General features: G+C 44.7%; 1 protein-coding gene across 2 annotated transcripts in view; it reads right to left on the bottom strand.

Moving 5' to 3' along the window:
- MCM9 (minichromosome maintenance 9) overlaps window positions 1-19854 on the bottom strand; it is a 141730-nt gene extending 121876 nt beyond the window's left edge. Inside the window, exon 1 of one of the 2 annotated variants that reach the window (XM_086491305.1) lies at window positions 19627-19854. In XM_086491305.1, the coding sequence (XP_086347431.1) occupies window positions 19627-19781 (155 nt within the window). In that variant the 5' untranslated portion in view covers window positions 19782-19854. The remainder of the gene's footprint in view (window positions 1-19626) is intronic. The other variant, XM_086491304.1, reaches the window with a different exon arrangement.
- Between the last annotated feature and the right edge of the window lie 432 nt (window positions 19855-20286).

Genomic DNA, 20286 nt, shown 5'->3' with positions numbered 1-20286 from the left:
CCCCAAGTTGGTTGCAGATGTTCCCCCATTTTCAGCCATAAAAACGCAGCCAAAACAGTCATTTTCAGCCACCGAAACAGTCCCGAAATTCAGCGATTAGAAGATCTCAGATTTCAGCCATCAAGTCGTCGTCGTCACCACCGTCGTCGTCATCGGCATAGTCCATTGCATACGCATTGTACACCTTTGTGCAATCAAAGTAGACCACTCTTGCCGACGAGAGTGGGGCCTTCGGAGGACGGTTTTACAACTCTCGGGTGTCGTATCTCTTCTCTCTCCTTCTCTCAATCTCATTCACTTGCACGCACAATATCCACTCACTTTGTTCGTGATCACAGCACTCTACAAGACGGAAGGCTCTCTCCTTCCCTAAGAACTAAAAGGAACCTTGAGAAATATAGATCACTAACCTTGAGAAAATACAACATTCATTCCGCTGCACCTAACATTGGTATCAGAGCTTTGGAAGTGTTCTGCATTACTCAAGGAAAGAACCACAAGAATTTTTTTTTGCTTGTTGAGGTTGCACGAACCCAAGTTTACTTGGGCGTGGCGAGTCCTAATCGTGTTTTGTTGAAGAGTGATAGGAATCCCAAGAAAGAAGGGCTTGTCCAGCCTCCCCTTGTGTCTCTTTTCACTCATTGAGAGCGGACCGTGCACTTAGCGGCCGGCCAATCGACGTGAGGTGGGAAAAAGCAACCTTGGTGTGAGCGCAAGGCCGCCAAGGGGTGCGCCCGCAGAAAAGAGTAGAACTCGGGTGAAGAGAAGATCCTTCTCCAACGCGATTTGCAAGCGAAAGAAAACCTCAAGAACCCAAGACCCTCAAGACTCAAGAACCTCAAGATCCTCAAGAACCCAAGATTCTCACAAATCAAGGACCTCAAGAACCTCAAGACCCTCAAGAACCCAAGTTCCTCGCGAGCTTAAGACCCCAAGATCATAGTCATGGTTGTCACCCGAAGCAGAATGGATACTTCGCATACAGGTGATGAGCATGAGAGAGGCGACGAAGACTCGTCCCCACCCGAAGATGATTTCTTCAACCCTCCCCCTTCGCCATCTACGCCACCAAGTGCACCAAACCCTATGGAGGCAGTGGTCAAGCAGATGATGGCCATGATGGATAGACAAGAAGCAAATCGCCTTGCTCAGGACCGTGAGCACCTTGCTCTTGCCGCACAACAAGAAGAAAATCGCCTTGCTCAGGAACGTGAGCGCCTTGCTCTTGCCGCAAAACAAGAAGAAAATCGACTTTCTTTCGAACACGAGCGCGATGAACAAGAAGCTCAACGGGAGATTCGCCATCAAGAATTTATTTCCCACATGCTAGCCTCGAAGACCGAACCACCCAAAGATCGTGGGAGTTCGTAAAGTGGCACAAGCCACGACGCGGATTCCAACCATCCAATTACAGAAAAGTTGACTTTTAGTAAGTATGACGGTAAGATGGATGCTATGGTTATTCATTCTTGGTTGCATCAATTTAATGCTTATTTTGCGACAACTAAGAAGACAGGAAATAGCAAAGTTTTGACGGCAGTAATGTACCTTGCCGGTGATGCCATCAATTGGTACCATGCATAGCAAGAGGCACAGCTAGCCGCGCACCTAGAGGCAGCCGACGATTTCACGCCCCTCTCTTTTAGTTGGGCTGATTTCCAAGACAAGCTCAAGGCGGGGTTTATGCCACCTCAGTACCTCGCACGATTGAAGGACGATTGGCACGCTCTCAAGCAAAATGGTATGCCGGTTATGTCTTTTTCTAATCATGTTTTGCAGCTAGGTACCCGGCTATGCATGTCGGATGATGAGCGCAAAGAGGCTTTTCTCTTTGGATTGGACGAGTATATCAAGTACGATGTCGAGGTATTCGATCCAATCGATCTCAACAAGGCGGTAGCGATTGCTCTCGCACAGGAGATGAAGCACAACAAGGGAAATCCTAAGGAGAACAAGACTTCCACAAGTCCCTCGCAGACTTCTCAGAACCCTCAGAACGGTAAGAACGGTAAGAATGATAACTCTTCTAACCAATCTTCCAACAGTCTCTCATCAAAGAATTCTTCCAATGAATCTAAGGGTAAGGCTAACACAACTGCTAAACCTAAGCTTACTCCAGATGAAAAGGGAGCACAAGGAATTGTAGGAGGTTACATCACTTCGGAAGAACAAAGCACTTATTCTAAGGAAGGTCGTTGTTTTCATTGTCACATTAAGGGTCACATAAAAAGAACATGTCCTAAGCTTGAATCGAATGAATCTAAAGAATCCACAGCACCCACTACATCTGTCAATGCAATGAATGATAACACAATTGTGCCCAAAGTTTCTCACGACCCTCCCATTGATGATTCTCTCATTAAATGTTATGGTCGTACGTCGGGACACCGTTTTGTCATATTGTTTGACCCAGGTAGTATGCATGATGTGATCAGTTCCTTTCTTGTTGAGAGAGCCCGCCTCGAAGTTAATCCGAGATCTCCTATCGAGGTATCTGGCTTTCGTCCCGGTATGGACGCTCTCATCACCGAGGAGTGCCTTGATGTGTTGTTTGCAATTCAACAAACTCCCTTCACTAGAAGATTTGTTGTTTCTCCTCTCTCAGGATGTGATATGATTTTAGGCATGAAATGGTTTCGTGAACTACACCCTCTCGTTGATTGAGAGGCTAACACTTTAACTCTCAATCTACCAGACTTGGACACTCCAAGTCAAGAATCAACCGCGACAGCACCAAATAACCACTTCAAAACAATTCACAGATCACAAAAGATTTGCACTCGCCCGGCGGAGTTCCGTGCCTAGAGATATTGGCCCCAAAGACAGGCGCCCCTTTCGGTATTTCTTTTTGTATTAATCAATCATCAAAGTACAAGAGAGCGGTTAGGGTTTCACTCTCAGACTCTGCGTCCAGATGCTCTGAGAAGTGAGGCCCTCACCACTAATTTAAAGGTACAAGGGATGCCCAAAAGCAAAGCCCCAAAAGCTTTTAAAATAAAAAGCATCAGTTCTCTCTCTCTTAGAGAGTCTCTTTTTTTTTATAAAAAAAGCAAGTTCTCTCTCTTTCTCATGGCATGGAGACAAAAGCAAGATTTGCGTCGTTCATCATTAAAATAAAAAAATAAAAAATAAAAAAAAGGACCTCCGCGATTTTCGAAAATTAGGGTGTTTGGCAGAAATTAGGGTTTGCAGGAATTTTAGGGTTTCTGCTGTCCGCCACATCATCACTTTGTGACATACCCCCCTCTTGAAAGCATTGTAATCGACCGCGATTACGCCTGCAAAACCGACAAAAGCCATAAACCGTCTTAGCAGACACTGACTGTTAGTACCTACGTACTAGGAACACACATCTAGCACATGTACAAAATCGACAGTCACATCACACGACATCACAGGACATCACCAGACATCACAGGACATCGCATGACATTCAACATTCATTCGGATCTTAGACCATGATTTATCGGCAATATAGCTAGCAATCACATCTAGGTCCAATAAGGACCTCATCGATGTCCGATTGACTAACCCCTATTGCAACCATATCTATTCGAGATCAATCAGACCAAAATGCTGCAGTCATTTCATCTATCAGTTCCTGCACTCACAAGAAGTCAAGAACAAATCAGTATCATTATCAGGCATTCCATTTCATAAAGTCATCCAGCAGAATACTGTCAGCTCTCAGTATCCCTGAAGCTCAAAGAGACATCAGTGACTTTAGTATCAAAATCGAGGCATCTGTTGACAAAGGAGTGGAGTAACTCCCCTCTTGTGCATCCCACTGCACCAGATCTGCGGCCAAGCTGAATTCTGGGTTCCATTTGGAGTAGACTATGCTAAACCAAAGCATCGAGGTAAAGTTTCACAATGCGAGGAGTATCTGCTAGGTCCTCCTCCTCCATCCACTTTGCATCAAATGCAGGAAAGTTCTTGAGCTAAACCAAGAACCGCCTTCGGACTTTACCTTTCTTCGTATCGTTATGTGCCAAAATCTGTTCAGGAACAAGGATCTCCTCGTTTTCTTCCACTGCGGGTTGCTCATAAGGCTCCCCATCATCAGGCACATCACCCTTAACAGGGTTCAAGAGACTCACATGCAATGCATTGTGAATCCTCCAAGTATCTGGCAGTTTCAATCGGAAGGAGACATCCATTATCTTTTCAGTAATCTGGAAAGGTCCGTAGTATCACATACTAAGCTTTGGAAAAAGCCTCTCCTTTCCCTTTTTCTTTCTTAGGCATGCCTTCTCAAAAGTAAGAGCACCCAATCATCCTCCTTCAGTTTCAAGTCGCGACGATGGCGATCCGCTGCCTTTTTCTGTCGTTCTTGAGACTCCTGTAAAGTCTCGCGAACCTTGGCAAAAGCCGTATCCAAATCTCGCGAATATTCATCCGCTTCAAATATCTAATCTTCATGCTCAGGAAGGATGGAACCTTCGCAGCACTTTCAACAATCTCACATGGCGTCTTCCCCGTCGAAGAGTGTATCGTGTTATTGTAGGCAAATTCCACCAAAGGTAAGTTCTTTTTCCATTGAGTCTTCTGATCCGAGATACAAGACTTCAATAAATCTAAAATCACTGAATTGGCAATCTCAAATTGCCCGTCAGTCTGCAAGTGGAACGATGACGAGAACTGCAACTGCGTGCCAATGTTCTCCCAAATTGCCTTCCAAAACAAACTCATAAATCTGGGGTCTCTGTCGGAGACAACCGTCTCAGACGTTCCATGTAATCAGAAAATCATCGTGATCTTTCTGTGTTCTCGGGAGATCAAAAATGAAATCCATTGCAATACTTTCCCAGGGGTGGGTGGGTATGGGTAAAGGCTGTAACAATCCCTGTGCCTTATGCCTGTCAAACTTGACCTTCTGGCATACCAAGCAACTGCACACAAACTCTTCCACATCCTTTTTGAGTCTCGGCCCAAAGAAGTCTCTCTCTACCCCCTTCATGGTGGTAGCAATGCCGCGGTGACCCGTAAAAGGTGGACAGTGGCATTCAGTCATAACCTTATCCCTCAACGGCTGTGTAACGCACAACATAGTCTTTTTCATCAAGTAGCCTTCCCGAAGGGAGTATCCAGCTACTGTCTCCCCATCCCGTATCCGTGTGAAAATATCTGCAAAATCTGTACCTGTGGCATACTGATCGACCATATTCTCGAAGCTCCTATGATGTATCGCGGAAACAGCCAGAACCAACGGTTTCCGAGACAAAGCATCTGCCACCACATTCTTCTGTCCCTGCACATGGACAATCTGGAAGTGGAACTGTGACAAGATGTTCACCCACCGCATCTGCTTTTCCGAAAGTTGCTTCTGTGAGAAGTAGCGCAAACTCTGATGGTCTGTAAAGATAGTAAAATCCGCTCCGAGTAGGTAATGCCGCCACTGAGTAAGAGCATGGATAACCGCCAAAAGCTCTTTCTCATAGATCTGTGCTGTCATCTCCGACCTAGAGAACAAACGGTTCTCGTAAGCTATGACATGGCCTTCTTGCATCAAGACCGCACCCAGACTACGACCACAAGCATCACAATATACTTCAAATGACTTCTGCAAGTCCGACAAAGTCAAAATAGGTCCCGTAGTCAATTTCTCTTTCAATGTCCGAAAGGGAGTCACCTCTGTGGGTCCCCACGAAAAAGGTACTCCTTTCTGTGTCAAGGTATGCAAAGGGGAAGCAACCTTTGCAAACTTTCGTATGAACCGCCTGTAGTACGAACACAGTCCCAAGAAGCTTCTAACTTCATGGACATTCCTCAAATCGGGCCAATCACGGATAGTCTCTATCTTGGCCGGGTCCATTTGCACTCCTGCTGCTGCTGACACAATGTGTCCCAAAAAGTGTATCTCTGGTAGGAAAAATTCACTTTTCTTTGCATTAATCACTAACGTGTGATCTCGTAATGCCTGAAAGATTTGAAGCAGATGATCTCTGTGTTCTGCCTCAGTCTTGGAGAAAACAATGATGTCGTCAAAGAAAGTGGCAACAAATAGCATGTACTCTCGAAAAATCCTGTCCATCATCCGGTTAAATGTCGCAGGAGCATTGGTTAAGCCAAAAGGCTTACCAAAAACTCAAATAACCCAAAAGTCGTCCGAAAAGCTGTCTTGTAGACGTCTCCTGGCACTATCCTGATCTGATGATATCCACTCTTCAAGTCAATCCTGCTAAAGCACGAGGATCCCTGTAACCTGTCGAGTATATCATCGATCCTAGGAATCGGAAATTTATTCTTGATGGTGATTTCGTTGAGAGTGCTATAATCGATGCACATTCTCCAAGATCCATCTTTCTTCAAAACCAACAACACTGGAGAGCAATACGGTGAAGTACTAGGCTGGACAAGACCTTTTCCAAGAGGTCTTTCACTAGGTTCATAATCTTTTCATTCTGTACTCGGCTCACACGGTAAGGTGGCCGATTCGGTGGCGTGCTTCCAAGTATCAGATCAATGGTTTGATCTTCAGGCCCTCTGAAAAGCAATCGGCATGAGTGTGGAGAAAAAAATCTTGGCGTTCTTTTGATCAGGTCAAAACATATTCAACCTTTATCCAGTGTTCAGAGTTCTCCCAAAAGAATGAGTAAGAAACTGAAGTTCATCAAGTACAATCTCTAAGCCCTTCATTTATCAAAGTCGCTTTCTCGGCCGAGTAGTCAACCACGGCGTAGTTCTTGTGGTACCAAGGGATCCTGAGTAGAACGTCACTCGCGTGCCCTGAACACCCCTGTCATTGCAAACAAAGTTTGCCAATGCTCGGTGTAATGGCAACATCCCATCCGGGTGCCAGTCGAACTACCACCGCCTGTGGTGTCAGTCTGTTGGGCGTATTTCCAAATTGAGCCTCCAATTCCAAGTGAAAAGAAGTGGCCTTGGCTCCTTCAAAAGAGCTTCCTGATCCTTCACTTTGCCCCAAAAGCGGCAAAGTTTGTACTTTCATTCATTTAATTCAGTTCAGGTCCCACGCCATGTGGCACCAGTTCTGCTTTTCTATCTGCCTTTTCTGCCACATTCCTCAGCTGCTCTCGAACTCTCAGGCCCGTCGTCGTTCTTATCATTCTGTTCTTTCTATGCCTTTTTAGGGCACTTCGCGGAGATATGTCCATGTTCCCCGCATCCAAAGCACTTCCCCTCTCTAATGAAGCGAGCTCTCTTCTCAAGAGTAAGCTTGGGTCGTGCATCCTTTTTCTCTGGGTTGCTCTTTTTCTTTCTACTTTCATTCCCAGAAGTCTGTTCGGCTCGTTGTGTCATGGCCTCATCTGTGGGGTAGGTCAGACTGCCAGAGTGAATGGCAAAGCCCCGCTTCGCATGACTCATCAACTCCTACATAGAAGTTGACTTCTATTCCAAGCAGTGATCTCGGATCTCTGTAGATAGACCCAAGGTAAACCGTTCAATCTGTTCTCTGAACAAGATCTTCTTGAATGAAGAGGCGGGTAGAAAGAGCTCCAGAATCTTTCACAGTAAGTATTTACTGTATCGCTCTTGGTCATCCGAAGATGGTTCCAAGCAGCTCGTATATCTCGTTCAAACTCTTGCGTCAACCAAGAAGAAATAAAAAGCCTCTTAAATTTCAGCCATGTAACTGGCGCAGTCTTGTTTAAAAGAAGCGTGGACCACCAAGTACGAGCATTCCCCTTAAAGTAAGAGGCAGATCTCCGAATCTTGGAGTGCTCTGAATAGCGTCCTCCCGCGAAAGCAATGTCAAACTGCTGTATACAAGACAAAGCCTTCGAAGCATCTGAGTATCCTGAAACTTGATCGAGTGGCCACCTTCCTTAAACTCTCGGACTTTCTTGCTTTTATCTTCGAGAAAGTCATACTGGTTAGCTTTGTAAAAAAAAAATTCTTCTTGTTCGCATAAAACTTTCCGTCATCGAAATCTGAGCTGTCTGTAGACGAGTCCTCAGTAGAACTGTCAGTCTCTGGGCGAGATGTAGCCTTCTTTGCCTTTTTCTTGCCTTTCCGAAGCTTTGTTTCTTGCTTCGCTTTTTTACCTTTTCTGTCTTCTTCGCTCGAATCCGAGGAGCTAGAAGAACTATCAGAAGAAGAAGAAGAAGAAGAAGAACTGGGTACTCCTTCAAATCGAACACGCTTCTTCTGTTTCTTTGCCTTGTCAAAAGTCGATTGACGACCCAAATATCCCAGAAAGTCAGTGCTTTTCTTTTGCTTTTTGCCGTACTTTTTGGCTTTCTTTTCTGCGTCAAAAAGCTAAGCAATCCGTGCATCAACCACATTCTCCAGTTCCTTCTCCGTATATTTTCTTAGAGGCAGAAGGTTTCTTGAGAGCGGGTTTCGGGAGTGGTGTTGTGGTTCTCTGCCACTCCATCTGTACCTCTTCTAAAGAGGTCTGGGTCACATATTTTGCCATCTTCGGGTCCTTGGCAAAATTGAGCATCATCTTTGTTGCATCGCCAATCAATCGACGACGCTCCATCTCTCTTTGCTCCGCCTGAGTAGGCCGAGGCGGGCCATACTCTCTGTCTGAATCTTCGTTGTGATCCCAACCCGCATCTCCAGATGCAGAGGGAGTCGACTAATCATTGCGTAAAGCCATAGGTGTCGCGGGAAAAAAAAATTCGGGGATCGGATTTTCCGTAGAAGAGAAATCGACCGTGCTCTGATACCACTGTAACAGACTTGGACACTCCAAGTCAAGAATCAACCGCGACAACACCAAATAACCACTTCAAAACAATTCACAGATCACAAAAGATTTGCACTGGCCCGGCGGAGTTCCGTGCCTAGAGATATTGGCCCCAAGGACTGGCGCCCCTTTCGGTATTTCTTTTTGTATTAATCAATCATCAAAGTACAAGAGAGCGGTTAGGGTTTCACTCTCAGACTCTGCGTCCAGATGCTCTTAGAAGTGAGGCCCTCACCACTAATTTAAAGGTACAAGGGATGCCCAAAAGCAGAGCCCCAAAAGCTTTTAAAATAAAAAGCATCAGTTCTCTCTCTCTTAGAGAGTCTCTTTTTTTTATAAAAAAAGCAAGTTCTCTCTCTTTTCTCATGGCATGGAGACAAAAGCAAGATTCGTGTCGCTCATCATTTATTATTATAAAAAAAAAAAAATCTTTTTTTTTTTCCTCCGCGATTTCCGAAATTAGGGTTTTTGGTAGAAATTAGGGTTTGCAGGAATTTTAGGGTTTCTGGCAGAAATTAGGGTTTCTGTTGTCCGCCACGTCATCACTTTGTGACACTCAATACCAAAAGTGATTCTCCTACTGTCTTTCATGGAGTGGACATTGTTCATTCTCCATCTCTCATTGCTAATATGCAGGACAAGATTGGAAGGATTCAGGAGGAGACTCTCTCAATCTCTTTGTCTCCACAGCATGACACACAGAATTTGCATGATTATGAGAAGCATGATAATGATTTGCATGATGATTTGGATGAAAAAGACAAGCATGATGCATGGCATGAAGATGATGTGATTGTTCACAAGGATGATGTGTTAGTGGATGCTTTTTCTAGCGAAGCTAACCTCGTTGTAGATTCGATCAATCACAAAGAACCGATCTTGGCTTTCGAGTCAAGGTCCAAAGAACCCCCACAAGACGATTCGATCATTCAAGAAGAAGAGATCTTGGCTCTCGAGCCTAGGTCCAAAGAACCCTCACAGGAAGTATTATGTGTTCGCATGATTGATACGCACGCATTGTTCGAGTGTTTCATTCGTGAAGGTTTCTTGTATTTTAGTCAACATCGTTATGTGATCCCTTTTCCTAGGAATGACATATTGTATGTTGAGCACGTTTCTCTCATGGATGAGCACGAATGTATGCGGATTGTTCATGAAAAGCTGAAAAGTTTATATGTAAGGAAGTCGCATTGCATGTCTCTTTCTTGGCATGACACAGTTTCCGAAAGAGCACATGATAGTATGAGCACCAAGCATGGGCATTTCCATTGTGATTTGCCACAGTTGATTTGATTTCGATCAAACAGAAAAGATTCGACCTCATTGTTTGCATGTGTTTGATGAACGGGTTGTCACTCCGTCTCTATGTTCATCTACATTGCATACACAGTCTTTAGAGAAGACAAGATTTTTTTCCTTCACTTTACATGGAATAGGTATGTTCATGGTTTTGTGTTGGAAGTGGTTTCAGGAATTTTCAACCATGGAGATTCTTGAAGACGAAAGAAGCAGGATTCTAGACGAAGTTGAAGCACCAAAGGAGCCACAGAAGACTTTGTGTCGCTTTCGGCGCGGCCCAAAGAAGCAAGCATTGCAGACCTTTATGAAGTTCAAGTACCACACGACCCACACAGCAGAGTGGGCCGAAGAAGAGTCCCTTCCAAGATTCCGGATGCTGTTGGCGATCTCCCTCGACGCCATACAGTTCGGTACCAGTACCTCACTTTGAAAAGGAGGGGATGTCACGTGACACATCCCAACCCTATGTATCCGTGGACAAGCTACACCATAGCAGGGTTCCCGTCAGTTCAGTCAGTCTAGATTAGCAGCGATCTGGCACTTTTGTGAGTCTATTCATAGACCGTGCATGTCCAGTCACTTAGCAATAGATGCATATCCTTCGGTTGCACACAACACGATCATCAATATTCCCTTCAGAATCCATCAGATTCAGTCATGGGAATTTTCCAGTGCATTTAGCCTATTTTCCTATTTTTGGTTATTTTCACTTATTATTTTTAAGTGACTTTCCAACAAAAGTAGGTAGGGCAATTTTGCTAAGTTAATATATAAGCAAACCCAAGTTAGCACTTTCTGGCAAATGAGGCAGCAGGAGCTTCCCGCTCAACAGGCAACTTCTCAGAAGTACACCCCCCCCCCCCCACAACACCCCTAGCGTTTGTGGACCTCCACCTTCGCGGCATTCCCAGCAGATTTCCATCGCCAGCATCTCCAACCCCTAGCGTTTCCTCCTATAGCATGTAGCATCACCATGAAGCTTCCCCTGCCTGGCGTTCTCCAACTGCCATAGCCAGCGTTTTCTCAACAATTTACTAACGCTAGGACCTGCTGCCATTTCAGCGTTTTTGGATTGCAGATTCAGATCAGCCTAGCGTTTTGCTAAGCAATAGGACAGCAGGTCAGCGTTTTTGGCTTCAGCCCCTAACCACCGCAGATACACACAGTTTCAGCCTTAGGCAGAGAAGCAGATCAGCCCCCAAGTTGGTTGCAGATGTTCCCCCATTTTCAGCCATAAAAACGCAGCCAAAACAGTCATTTTCAGCCACCGAAACAGTCCCGAAATTCAGCGATTAGAAGATCTCAGATTTCAGCCATCAAGTCGTCGTCGTCACCACCGTCGTCGTCATCGGCATAGTCCATTGCATCAGTCCATTGCATACGCATTGTACACCTTTGTGCAATCAAAGTAGACCACTCTCGCCGACGAGAGTGGGGCCTTCGGAGGACGGTTTTACAACTCTCGGGTGTCGTATCTCTTCTCTCTCCTTCTCTCAGTCTCATTCACTTGCACGCACAATATCCACTCACTTTGTTCGTGATCACAGCACTCTACAAGACGGAAGGCTCTCTCCTTCCCTAAGAACTAAAAGGAACCTTGAGAAATAAAGATCACTAATCTTGAGAAAATACAACATTCATTCCATTGCACCTAACATTCTAAGTCTTGTCTAGAGTACAGCTCAAGTTTCTTAAGTCTTCATCATGAGTTTCAGTACTTAATAAAGGATTAGTACCTAGAATCCTCACAAATTCTCCCCACCATGAGGTTTTTCCGACCCTCCCCCTTTCCCATCTACGCCACGATTTGCACCAAATCTGATGGAGGCTTTGGTCAAGTCGATGATGGACATGATGCTAACAAGAGGCGCAACACGCTACCTTGGAACGCGAGCACAAAGGACGACGGTTAGCCTTGGAGCGTGAGCGTGAGCAAGCACGCTTGGCGGCCGAGGAAAGACGGTTAGCCTTGGAGCGTGAGCGCGAGCAAGCGCGCTTGGCGGCCGAAGAGAGACGAGCGGCCTTGGAGTTAGAGCGTGAGGCGCAAAGAGACCAACGCATGCAAGAGTTGGTCCTACAGGTACTCACCTCGAAATCCAAGCCGGTCAAAGATGTTAGTAGTTCATCAAGTAGCAGAGACTCGAACTTCAACAACCCCGTCACAAAGAAGATCACGTTCAGTAAGTATGACGGTAAGATGGATGCTAGTGTTATTGATTCTTGGTTGCATCAATTTAATGCTTATTTTGCGACAACTAAGAAGACAGGAAATAGCAAGGTTTTGACGACAACTATGTACCTTGCCGGTGATGCCATTAATTTGGTACCACGCATAGCAAGAGGCACACTTGACCGCGCACCTAGAGGAAGCCGAAGAAGACGCTCCCCTTTCCTTCAATTGGGCCGAGTTCCAAGACAAGCTCAAGGCGCGGTTTATGCCACCACAGTACCTAGCACGGTTGAAAGACGATTGGCGCAGCCTCAAGCAAAATGGTATGCTAGTCATGTCTTTCTAATCGTGTTTTGCAGCTCGGCACCCAATTACGCAAATCGGATGATGAGCGCAAGGAGGCGTTCCTTTATGGATTGGACGAGTATATCAAGTATAATGTCGAGGTACTCAATCCAATCGATCTCAACAAGGCGATAGCGATTGCTCTCGCAAAGGAGATGAAGCACAATAAGGGAAAGCCTAAGGAGAACAAGTCTTCTCAAAGTACCTCTCAGACTTCTCAGAACCCTCAGAGCGGTAAGAACGGTAAGAATGGTAAGAATGGTAACTCTTCTAACCAATCTTCCTCTAGTCTCTCAAAAAGAACACTCACGATGAATCTACGGGTAAAGCTAACACAATTGCTAAACCTAAGCTCACCCCAGATAAAAAAGCAACACAAGGAATTTTAGGAGGATAAATCACGTCAGAAGAACAAGTCATTTATTCTAAGAAAGGTCGATGTTATCATTGTCACATCAAGGGTCATATAAAGAAAACATGTCCTAAGATTGAATCTAACGTATCTAAAGAACCCACAAAACCCACATCCTCTGTCAATGCCATAAATCAGTCCACTAGTGTGACCCAAGTTTCTCATGATCCTCCCATTGATGAGTCTCTTATTAAGTGTTATGGTCATGTGAAGGGTCAACGTTTTGTCATATTGTTTGATCCCGGCAGTATGCATGATGTGATAGTGACTCTCTTGTCGAAAGAGCCTGCTTGGAGGTTAGCAAGACATCTCATTTCAAGGTGTCAGGCTTCGCTCCCGATATGGACTCTCTCATCACGCAAGAGTGCCTTGATGTGTTGTTCACTGTTCAACAAGCGTCCTTCTGCAGAAAATTTGTAGTATCTCCTCTCTCAGGATGTGATATGCTTTTAGGCATTCGATGGTTTCGTGAGCATAACCCTCTCATTGATTAGGCAGCCAATACTTTCACTTTCAATGCCAAAAGTGACTCTCCCATTGTCATTTGTGGGGAGGAAGTTGTTCATTCTTCATCTCTCATTTCTAATGTGCAGGCGAAGATTGAAAAGAATCAGGAGAAGGAGACTCTCTCAGTCTCTTCTTTTCCTAAGCAAGACACACATGATTTGCATGATAAAGATGTGATTATTCACAAGGATGATGATTTGCAAGATAAAGATGTGATTGTGCACAAGGATGATGGTTTAGTTGATGCTTTTTCTAGTGAAGTTAACCTCATTGCAGATACGATCAATCACAAAGAACCGATCTTGGCTCTCGAGCCGAGGTCCAAGGAAACCACTCAGGAAGTATTATGTGTTCGCATGCTTAGTCAGCACGCATTGTTCGAGTGTTTCATTCGTGATGGTTTCCTGTATTTTTGTCACCGTCCTTATGTGTTCCCTTTTCATAGGCATGCCATATTGTACGATGAACACGATTCACTCATGAATAAGCACGAATGTATGCAGATTACTCATGAAAAGATGAAATGTTTGCATTCAAGGAGTTCACATTCCATGTCTCTTCCTTCGCATGACACAGTCTCAGAAAGAGCACAAGAAAGATTGTCAATCAAGCATCGGCATGTCCATTGTGATTTGCCACAGTTGATAGATTTAGATCAGAGAGACAAGTTTCGATTCCAATTTTTGCATGTGTTTGATGAACGGTTTGGCACTCCGTCTCTTTGTTTATCTACATTGCATGCACAGTCTTTGAAGAAGACTAGAATTTTCCAGTCACTTTACATGGAATGGGTATGTTCATGTTTTTGTGTTGGAAGTGGTTTCAAGAATTTTCCTCCTCGGAGATTCTTGAAGAAGGTAGATCCACGACTATAGCCGAAGTTGGAGCTTTGACGCAGCCACAGATGACTTTGTGTCGCTTTTCGCGCGGCCCAAAGAAGCAAGCATTGCAGACCTTTATGAAGTTCAAGTATCGCACGACCCACGCATCAGAGTGAGCCGGCGAAGAGTCCTTCCCAAGATTCATCCAGACGCTGTTGGCGATCTCCCTCGACGCCATACAGTTCGGTACCAATACCTCACTTTAAAAAGGAGGGGATGTCACGTGCACATCTAACCCTATGTGCATGTGGACAAGCTACTTCATGACAAGGGTTCAGTTAGCTTAGGAAGTGTTCTGGCACCTTTGTGAGTCTATTCGCAGACCGTGCATGTCCAAACACTTAGAATAGTTGCATTTCCTCTGGTTGCACAGCATGATCATCAGCATTACAGTCAGTAGCCATTAGGAGCATTTTACAGTGCACAGAACCTATTTTTCCTATTTTAGCCATTTTTCACTTATTATTAATAAGTGACTTTGTTGGGAAACTAGGTAGGGCAATTTGGCTAAGGAAATATATAAGAAAGCTAGCGCTAGCACTTTCTGGCAGAAGAGGCAGTAGGAGTCTACAAACTCACAGGCACCTTCTCAACAAGACCGGCAGGAGGCCTAGCGTTTCCAGTCAACAACAGATCAAGACCAGCATTTTGGCATCAGATTGAGCCTAGCGTTTTCAGCAGATGCAGATCAGCCCTGGCGTTTTGCAGACAACAGATCAGCCCTTGCGTTTTTGCAAGCAGCAAATCAAGCCTAGCGTTTTTGTATGTTGCAGCTCATGCTAGTGTTTTGCAGATTCCCAGCGACAAGACCATCCCTAGCATCAACATTTTCAGTTTTCAGCAGTCAGACTCCGCACCACAACCCCCAAACCTCGCAGATCTCACCTTCCCGCAGCAGATCCTCGCCGCACGGTCAGATCAGCCAACGTTTGCAGATTCAGCCCGCTATTCGCAGATTTCAGCATCTGCGTTTTCAGCTCATCGTCATCGCGTCGTCGTCATCACCGTCGTCACCAACATGGAGACAGAAGTCAGCAGATAGAAGATTTGCAGATTTCAGCCCCTAGCATTTTCAGATTTCAGCCCGTCTCGTCGTTGTCATTATCGTCGTCGACATCGTCGGCAAGACCATTGCATTTAGACCATTGTACGAGATTTGTGCAATCAATAGCATAGACCTCTCTCGCCATAGAGTGGGGCCCTTGGAGGAGGGTTTGACAACATTCTGGTGTCGTATTCTTCTCTCTCTTTCTCTTAGTCTCAGCACCTTCATTCACAGTGTTTTTCCACTTTGTTTATGATCATTTGCACTCTCTCACTAAAGGAACGGAAGGCTCTCCCTTCCGTAAGTAAAAAAAGCCCTTGAGCACAGTTTGGAGCACTCATCTTGAACAATTCACTTCCACTGCACCTTACAGTGACCCAGAACTACGATTAGGTGAGGAAGATAACGAGTACACCAGGATAGAAAAGCATGAATAGCATAAATCTGGTGCTTTGTACGAATACACAAGGAAACAACCAAAACTTCAACCCATCAACACAAAGTAGACCAATAGAGAGGTGATGAAAGCAGCTACTGAATAATGAGATAAATCTCAGACCATCAGAGTGGAACCCAATAGAGATTTTTAAAGGGCGGAATGATAGCACTTAATCCGAGAGCCATTGACGAGGGGCAGAGGGAGGCCTTCTAGGGTGGATAATTGAACAGCTCCTTGGGGCAGATTCCACAATCTCCTGCACTTTGAAAGGGCCTTACCAAGCAGGGATGAGCTTTTTGGATTTCCTTTGGTAGCGAGTTTGATAGAGTAGCACTAATGATCCAAGCTTGAATTTCAACTGACGAAGATGACGATCATTCCACGCCTTACGACGGAGCTGTTCCGCTTGGAGTGAATTGGAAGCTAACAAGCGACTCTCTTCCAATTGGGAGAGATGATAGATGTAGGCCGAGCCCATAACCCAATCAACGCGAAGACTGACTACTCAAGGGGAGACTGAGTTGAATTCAAAAGGAGCTATGGCTTCCAAACCGAAGGCTAGTTGGAAAGGGGTATGAGTGGTTGTTGCTTTGATGGAAGCGCGGTATGCCCAAAGGGTGCCGTGGGAGTGAATGGCCGAGACTTCAACAGCAACCTTCTCTTCTACAAGGAAGATGTATTCTTTGAATAAATTCCATTGGATAGCAAATGCAAGACATCGCCGTACCATTCCGGAGTTGTATCCACCTTTAAGAGATTGCTATCTGGAAAGTCGTCCGCAATCCCTGTAGCTTCTTCTCCAGTTTCAATGGGAGAGAGGTGGTCAGCCATGACGTGATGCTTGCCGGGACGGAGGACCACCTCAAAATCAAACTCCTAAAATAGAAGTAACCACCTCCACACTCAACCTGCAACTTGCGGCTTATTGAGCAAATAGAGCAGGGCATGGTGATCAGTAATAATTGTGAAGTGGACTCCCAATAAGTAGTGACGAAATTTTTGTAGAGCATACACAATAGTTGCACTCTGATTTAGTGAGTAGTCGACTTGCATAGTGAACATGCCGATCCAAGTTGAACTCCTTGCTAGGCTGAGTCAGCACAGCACCCACAGCCATTTGACTAGCATCCATATGTACATGAAAAGTGATAGACCAATCAGGGGCGACTTTGCCTCAGTTAGGCGTTTTTTGAGATATACACATGCTTCAACCTCGAGCTTTGACAATTTGAAGGGCACAGTAGCACTGGTCAGCCATGTCAATGGTTGAGCCACTTGTGCATACATACGAATGTACCTGCAATGATAGCTTGTGTGGCCTACAAAGCTCTAAACACCTTTCGAGTTGATGGAAGGAGGCAACTTCACGATGGCCACGATCTTCTCTGGGTCAAGCGCTAACCTTTAGCAGACACAACATGGCCTAAAAGTGTAGCTTCAATGACCAAAAAATGGCATTTGTTCGGATTGAGCTTCAGACATGCCTCCCTGCACTTGAGGAAGAGGCAGAGCACTTGAGGAAGAGGCAGAGAGCTGAGCGAGGTGCTCTTCTAGATTCTCCACTGGGGTTGAACAATGAGCACCCAAGAAGGTTGAAAATTTGTCCATGAATATGCGAAGATGATCCGTGAGCAAAAGACAAAAGATGAGATATACTATGTGATTGAAGGACGGTGGAGCATTTTTCAGCCCAAAAGACACTCTGGTGTAAATGAAAATACCCCAGGGAGTCACAAAAGCCGTTTTGAGCTAATCACCCGGATGGATACCCAACTGATTGTAGCCACTGAACCCATCCATGGAACTGGAAAGTACGTGCCTTGCCACATCTTCGAGCATGCGCTCAATGAAGGGTGTAGGGAAACCATCTGGGATAGTTGCCTTGTTCAGAGCGTGGTAGTTGACGCACACGCGGATTTTATCGGATTGCTTCTTAGGAGCTATGACCATGGGTGATAGCCACTCAGAGTGCTCCACTGGTACAATGATCCCTGCTTCTTGCATCTTTTCTAGCTCTTTCTTGACAGCTTCGGCATACTTAGGGTTGAGCTTGTAAGCTCGGCCTCTACCTAGCTTAGCCCCTAGTACCAGAAGATAGACTCTTTCTTCCTATAACACTCCTTTCGGCGTTCTTCTGCAAACCCAGATTTGTATATTTATGATGAGAGAGAATTGGTGACTCTTGTCATCCTCTATGTGGATGATCTTGTGATCACAGGTAGCCATGTTGAGCACATCCGCAATACTATGGAGACCTTGGCTAAGGAGTTTAAAATGACAGATCTCAACTTGCTTCACTACTTTCTTGGATTCGAGATATGGCAAATAAAGGAGGCCATCTTTCTCTCTCAAGAGCATTGTATCCAAGAGTCGTTGAAAGCATTTGGTATAACTTATCTCAACCCCTATGGATCCCAATCAATTTTGTCACAGTATGACCCCTTAGATGTAGCAGATGCTACAAAGTATCGGAAATTGGTCGGTTCTCTTATTAGGGTTCTCAACACCCGGTTTGACATTAGTTTCCTGGTGAGACTTCTTAGTTCTTTCGTGTAGAGACCCACCGAGTCACTTTTGGAGCAAGCTCTTTGGACTTTGCCGTATGCGACCAAGTCATTAGGCATTCACTATTTGGCTAGAGGTACAGACTCCAAGATCATTCTACGAGGATGGAGTGATTCAAGTTCAGGTGGAGATCCAAATGGACAACAGTCGACTACAAGTTACACCTTTTCTTTTGGCTCAGAAGCAGTTTCATGGCGCAACAAGAAACAACCGCGACAGTTGCCTTATCCTCCACACGGATAGAGTATCCTCCACACAAGTAGACTCTTTAGTTTGGGTATCTCTCATCTTGGGAGACCCTTCGACCAAGAAAGCCTATGGGATTGTGTACCAACATCTTTGTGATTCTGTCCGAAGAATTTGCATGTCCGAACCCATTCAATAGAGCAATTAGGATCCCTACAAGTGATTGTATGAGATGCAAACAGGTGACTCTGATTCTAGACAATACCACACAACAACCACAGTTTGTACTAGGCTAGATACTAATATGGCTGGTTCATGATGTGCATGATGTGTGCAAATGTGGTTCATGTTTATCATCCACTACGCCCGACACTTGCACCAATTCTAGTTGAAACTCCTCTATCAATGTCGAGTGTCTCTAGAAATGAGACCTCTAGGGTTCTTTCAGAACTAATTGTAGGTTCTTAAATAATGTATCTCCAAAGCAACCACCAATATCGCAAGATGCAACCTAATGTAAATGGATTAAATCATTCATGCACGTCCTTCAAGAATATCAAAAGAATTACTTGAGCTCTAAAGTAGGCACAGCATGTCCACATGGCACATCAAAAAGCGTTGTGTTTGATAGTGCTAATATAAGATCTTTGACCTCCGTGTTCTAAAAAAAGGCCTTGTTGCATACTTCAACTTGATCTTAGGACTTTGCACTGCATCCACTAAAGCCCCTCACCTCTTACTTTAAAGCATGACCTTGGATGCATGCAGCATTGATAGTGATTACAAATTGCAGAGGTCTCTTTGCTTGGATGGAGTGGCATAAAGAGATGCTAGCGGCTTCCATTGATGATGGAATCGTGAAGATCCCATTGATGATGGACTGAACAACCTCTAGGGTCAGGGTCTTGACTCAGGGAAATCCCAAGTAACAAGGCGATGAACTGCAAAGAGTCGACAATGCAATATCTACATGAGTACTATAGTCCCACAATAAATTGTTCTTTCCAACCGAGACTACAGTGATGAAGGGTTCACTTTTCATTTCTAAATCACGCCATGATCCTTGCCAGAAGAACAAACTTGAAAAGACAAAGAGCAAATGCCGGCACAAAGCTTACTCTATGACAATAGCGTAGTTGACGGTGTCCTCCTCTGCAAAGTAGATGGTCTCAATCTCCTGCGTGTGATGCTGTTGCAGAAAGTCCTTGCAAGCTTGCAGGAAGTCAGAGTCGTGAAGAAGGGGTCGAGTACCTTTCTGCTGATCATCCGACATACTCTCTTTCGGAGAGCGCGGGAAGTGTACCTTCAAAAGGGACCTTCAGCCTTGCTCATCCGTTATAAATATTCTCGTCCTTGGTGGATAAACATAGAGTTCATTGGTATGACCACACAAAATCGATCAAACTTGTCATTTTTTTAATTGACTGTATGTTGGTTACTATGTCCATAAAAAGAGATTCGTCAAGGCTTCACTAAATCTCTTTGAAATTCTAGCAACACCTCTACATTCATTGTGTCTAAAATTTTCAAAGTTAGACATTGTGTTGAAGGATGTTAAACAGGTGCAATTCTTTTGTGGATTTATGTGTCACTTTGTGGCCCTTGTGATGTAATCACTTTTTTAATCCATATACTCTTTTGGAAAATGGGATGTTTTGGCCAGCCAATGGGCAAGGCTACATAATAAGATCTATTCTTTTACAACTAAAACTCCAAGTACAATTTAGTTTTTTTTTTTTAAATGCTATTGGTACTAAAGAATTGTTGGCTTGATATGA

The sequence above is a fragment of the Adiantum capillus-veneris genome, chromosome 19 (assembly GCF_014529385.1).
Source record: "Adiantum capillus-veneris isolate H3 chromosome 19, ASM1452938v2, whole genome shotgun sequence".
Classification (NCBI taxonomy): domain Eukaryota; kingdom Viridiplantae; phylum Streptophyta; class Polypodiopsida; order Polypodiales; family Pteridaceae; genus Adiantum; species Adiantum capillus-veneris.
Note: the sequence above shows the minus strand (reverse complement) of the source record. Positions and strands in the feature narration are given on the sequence as shown.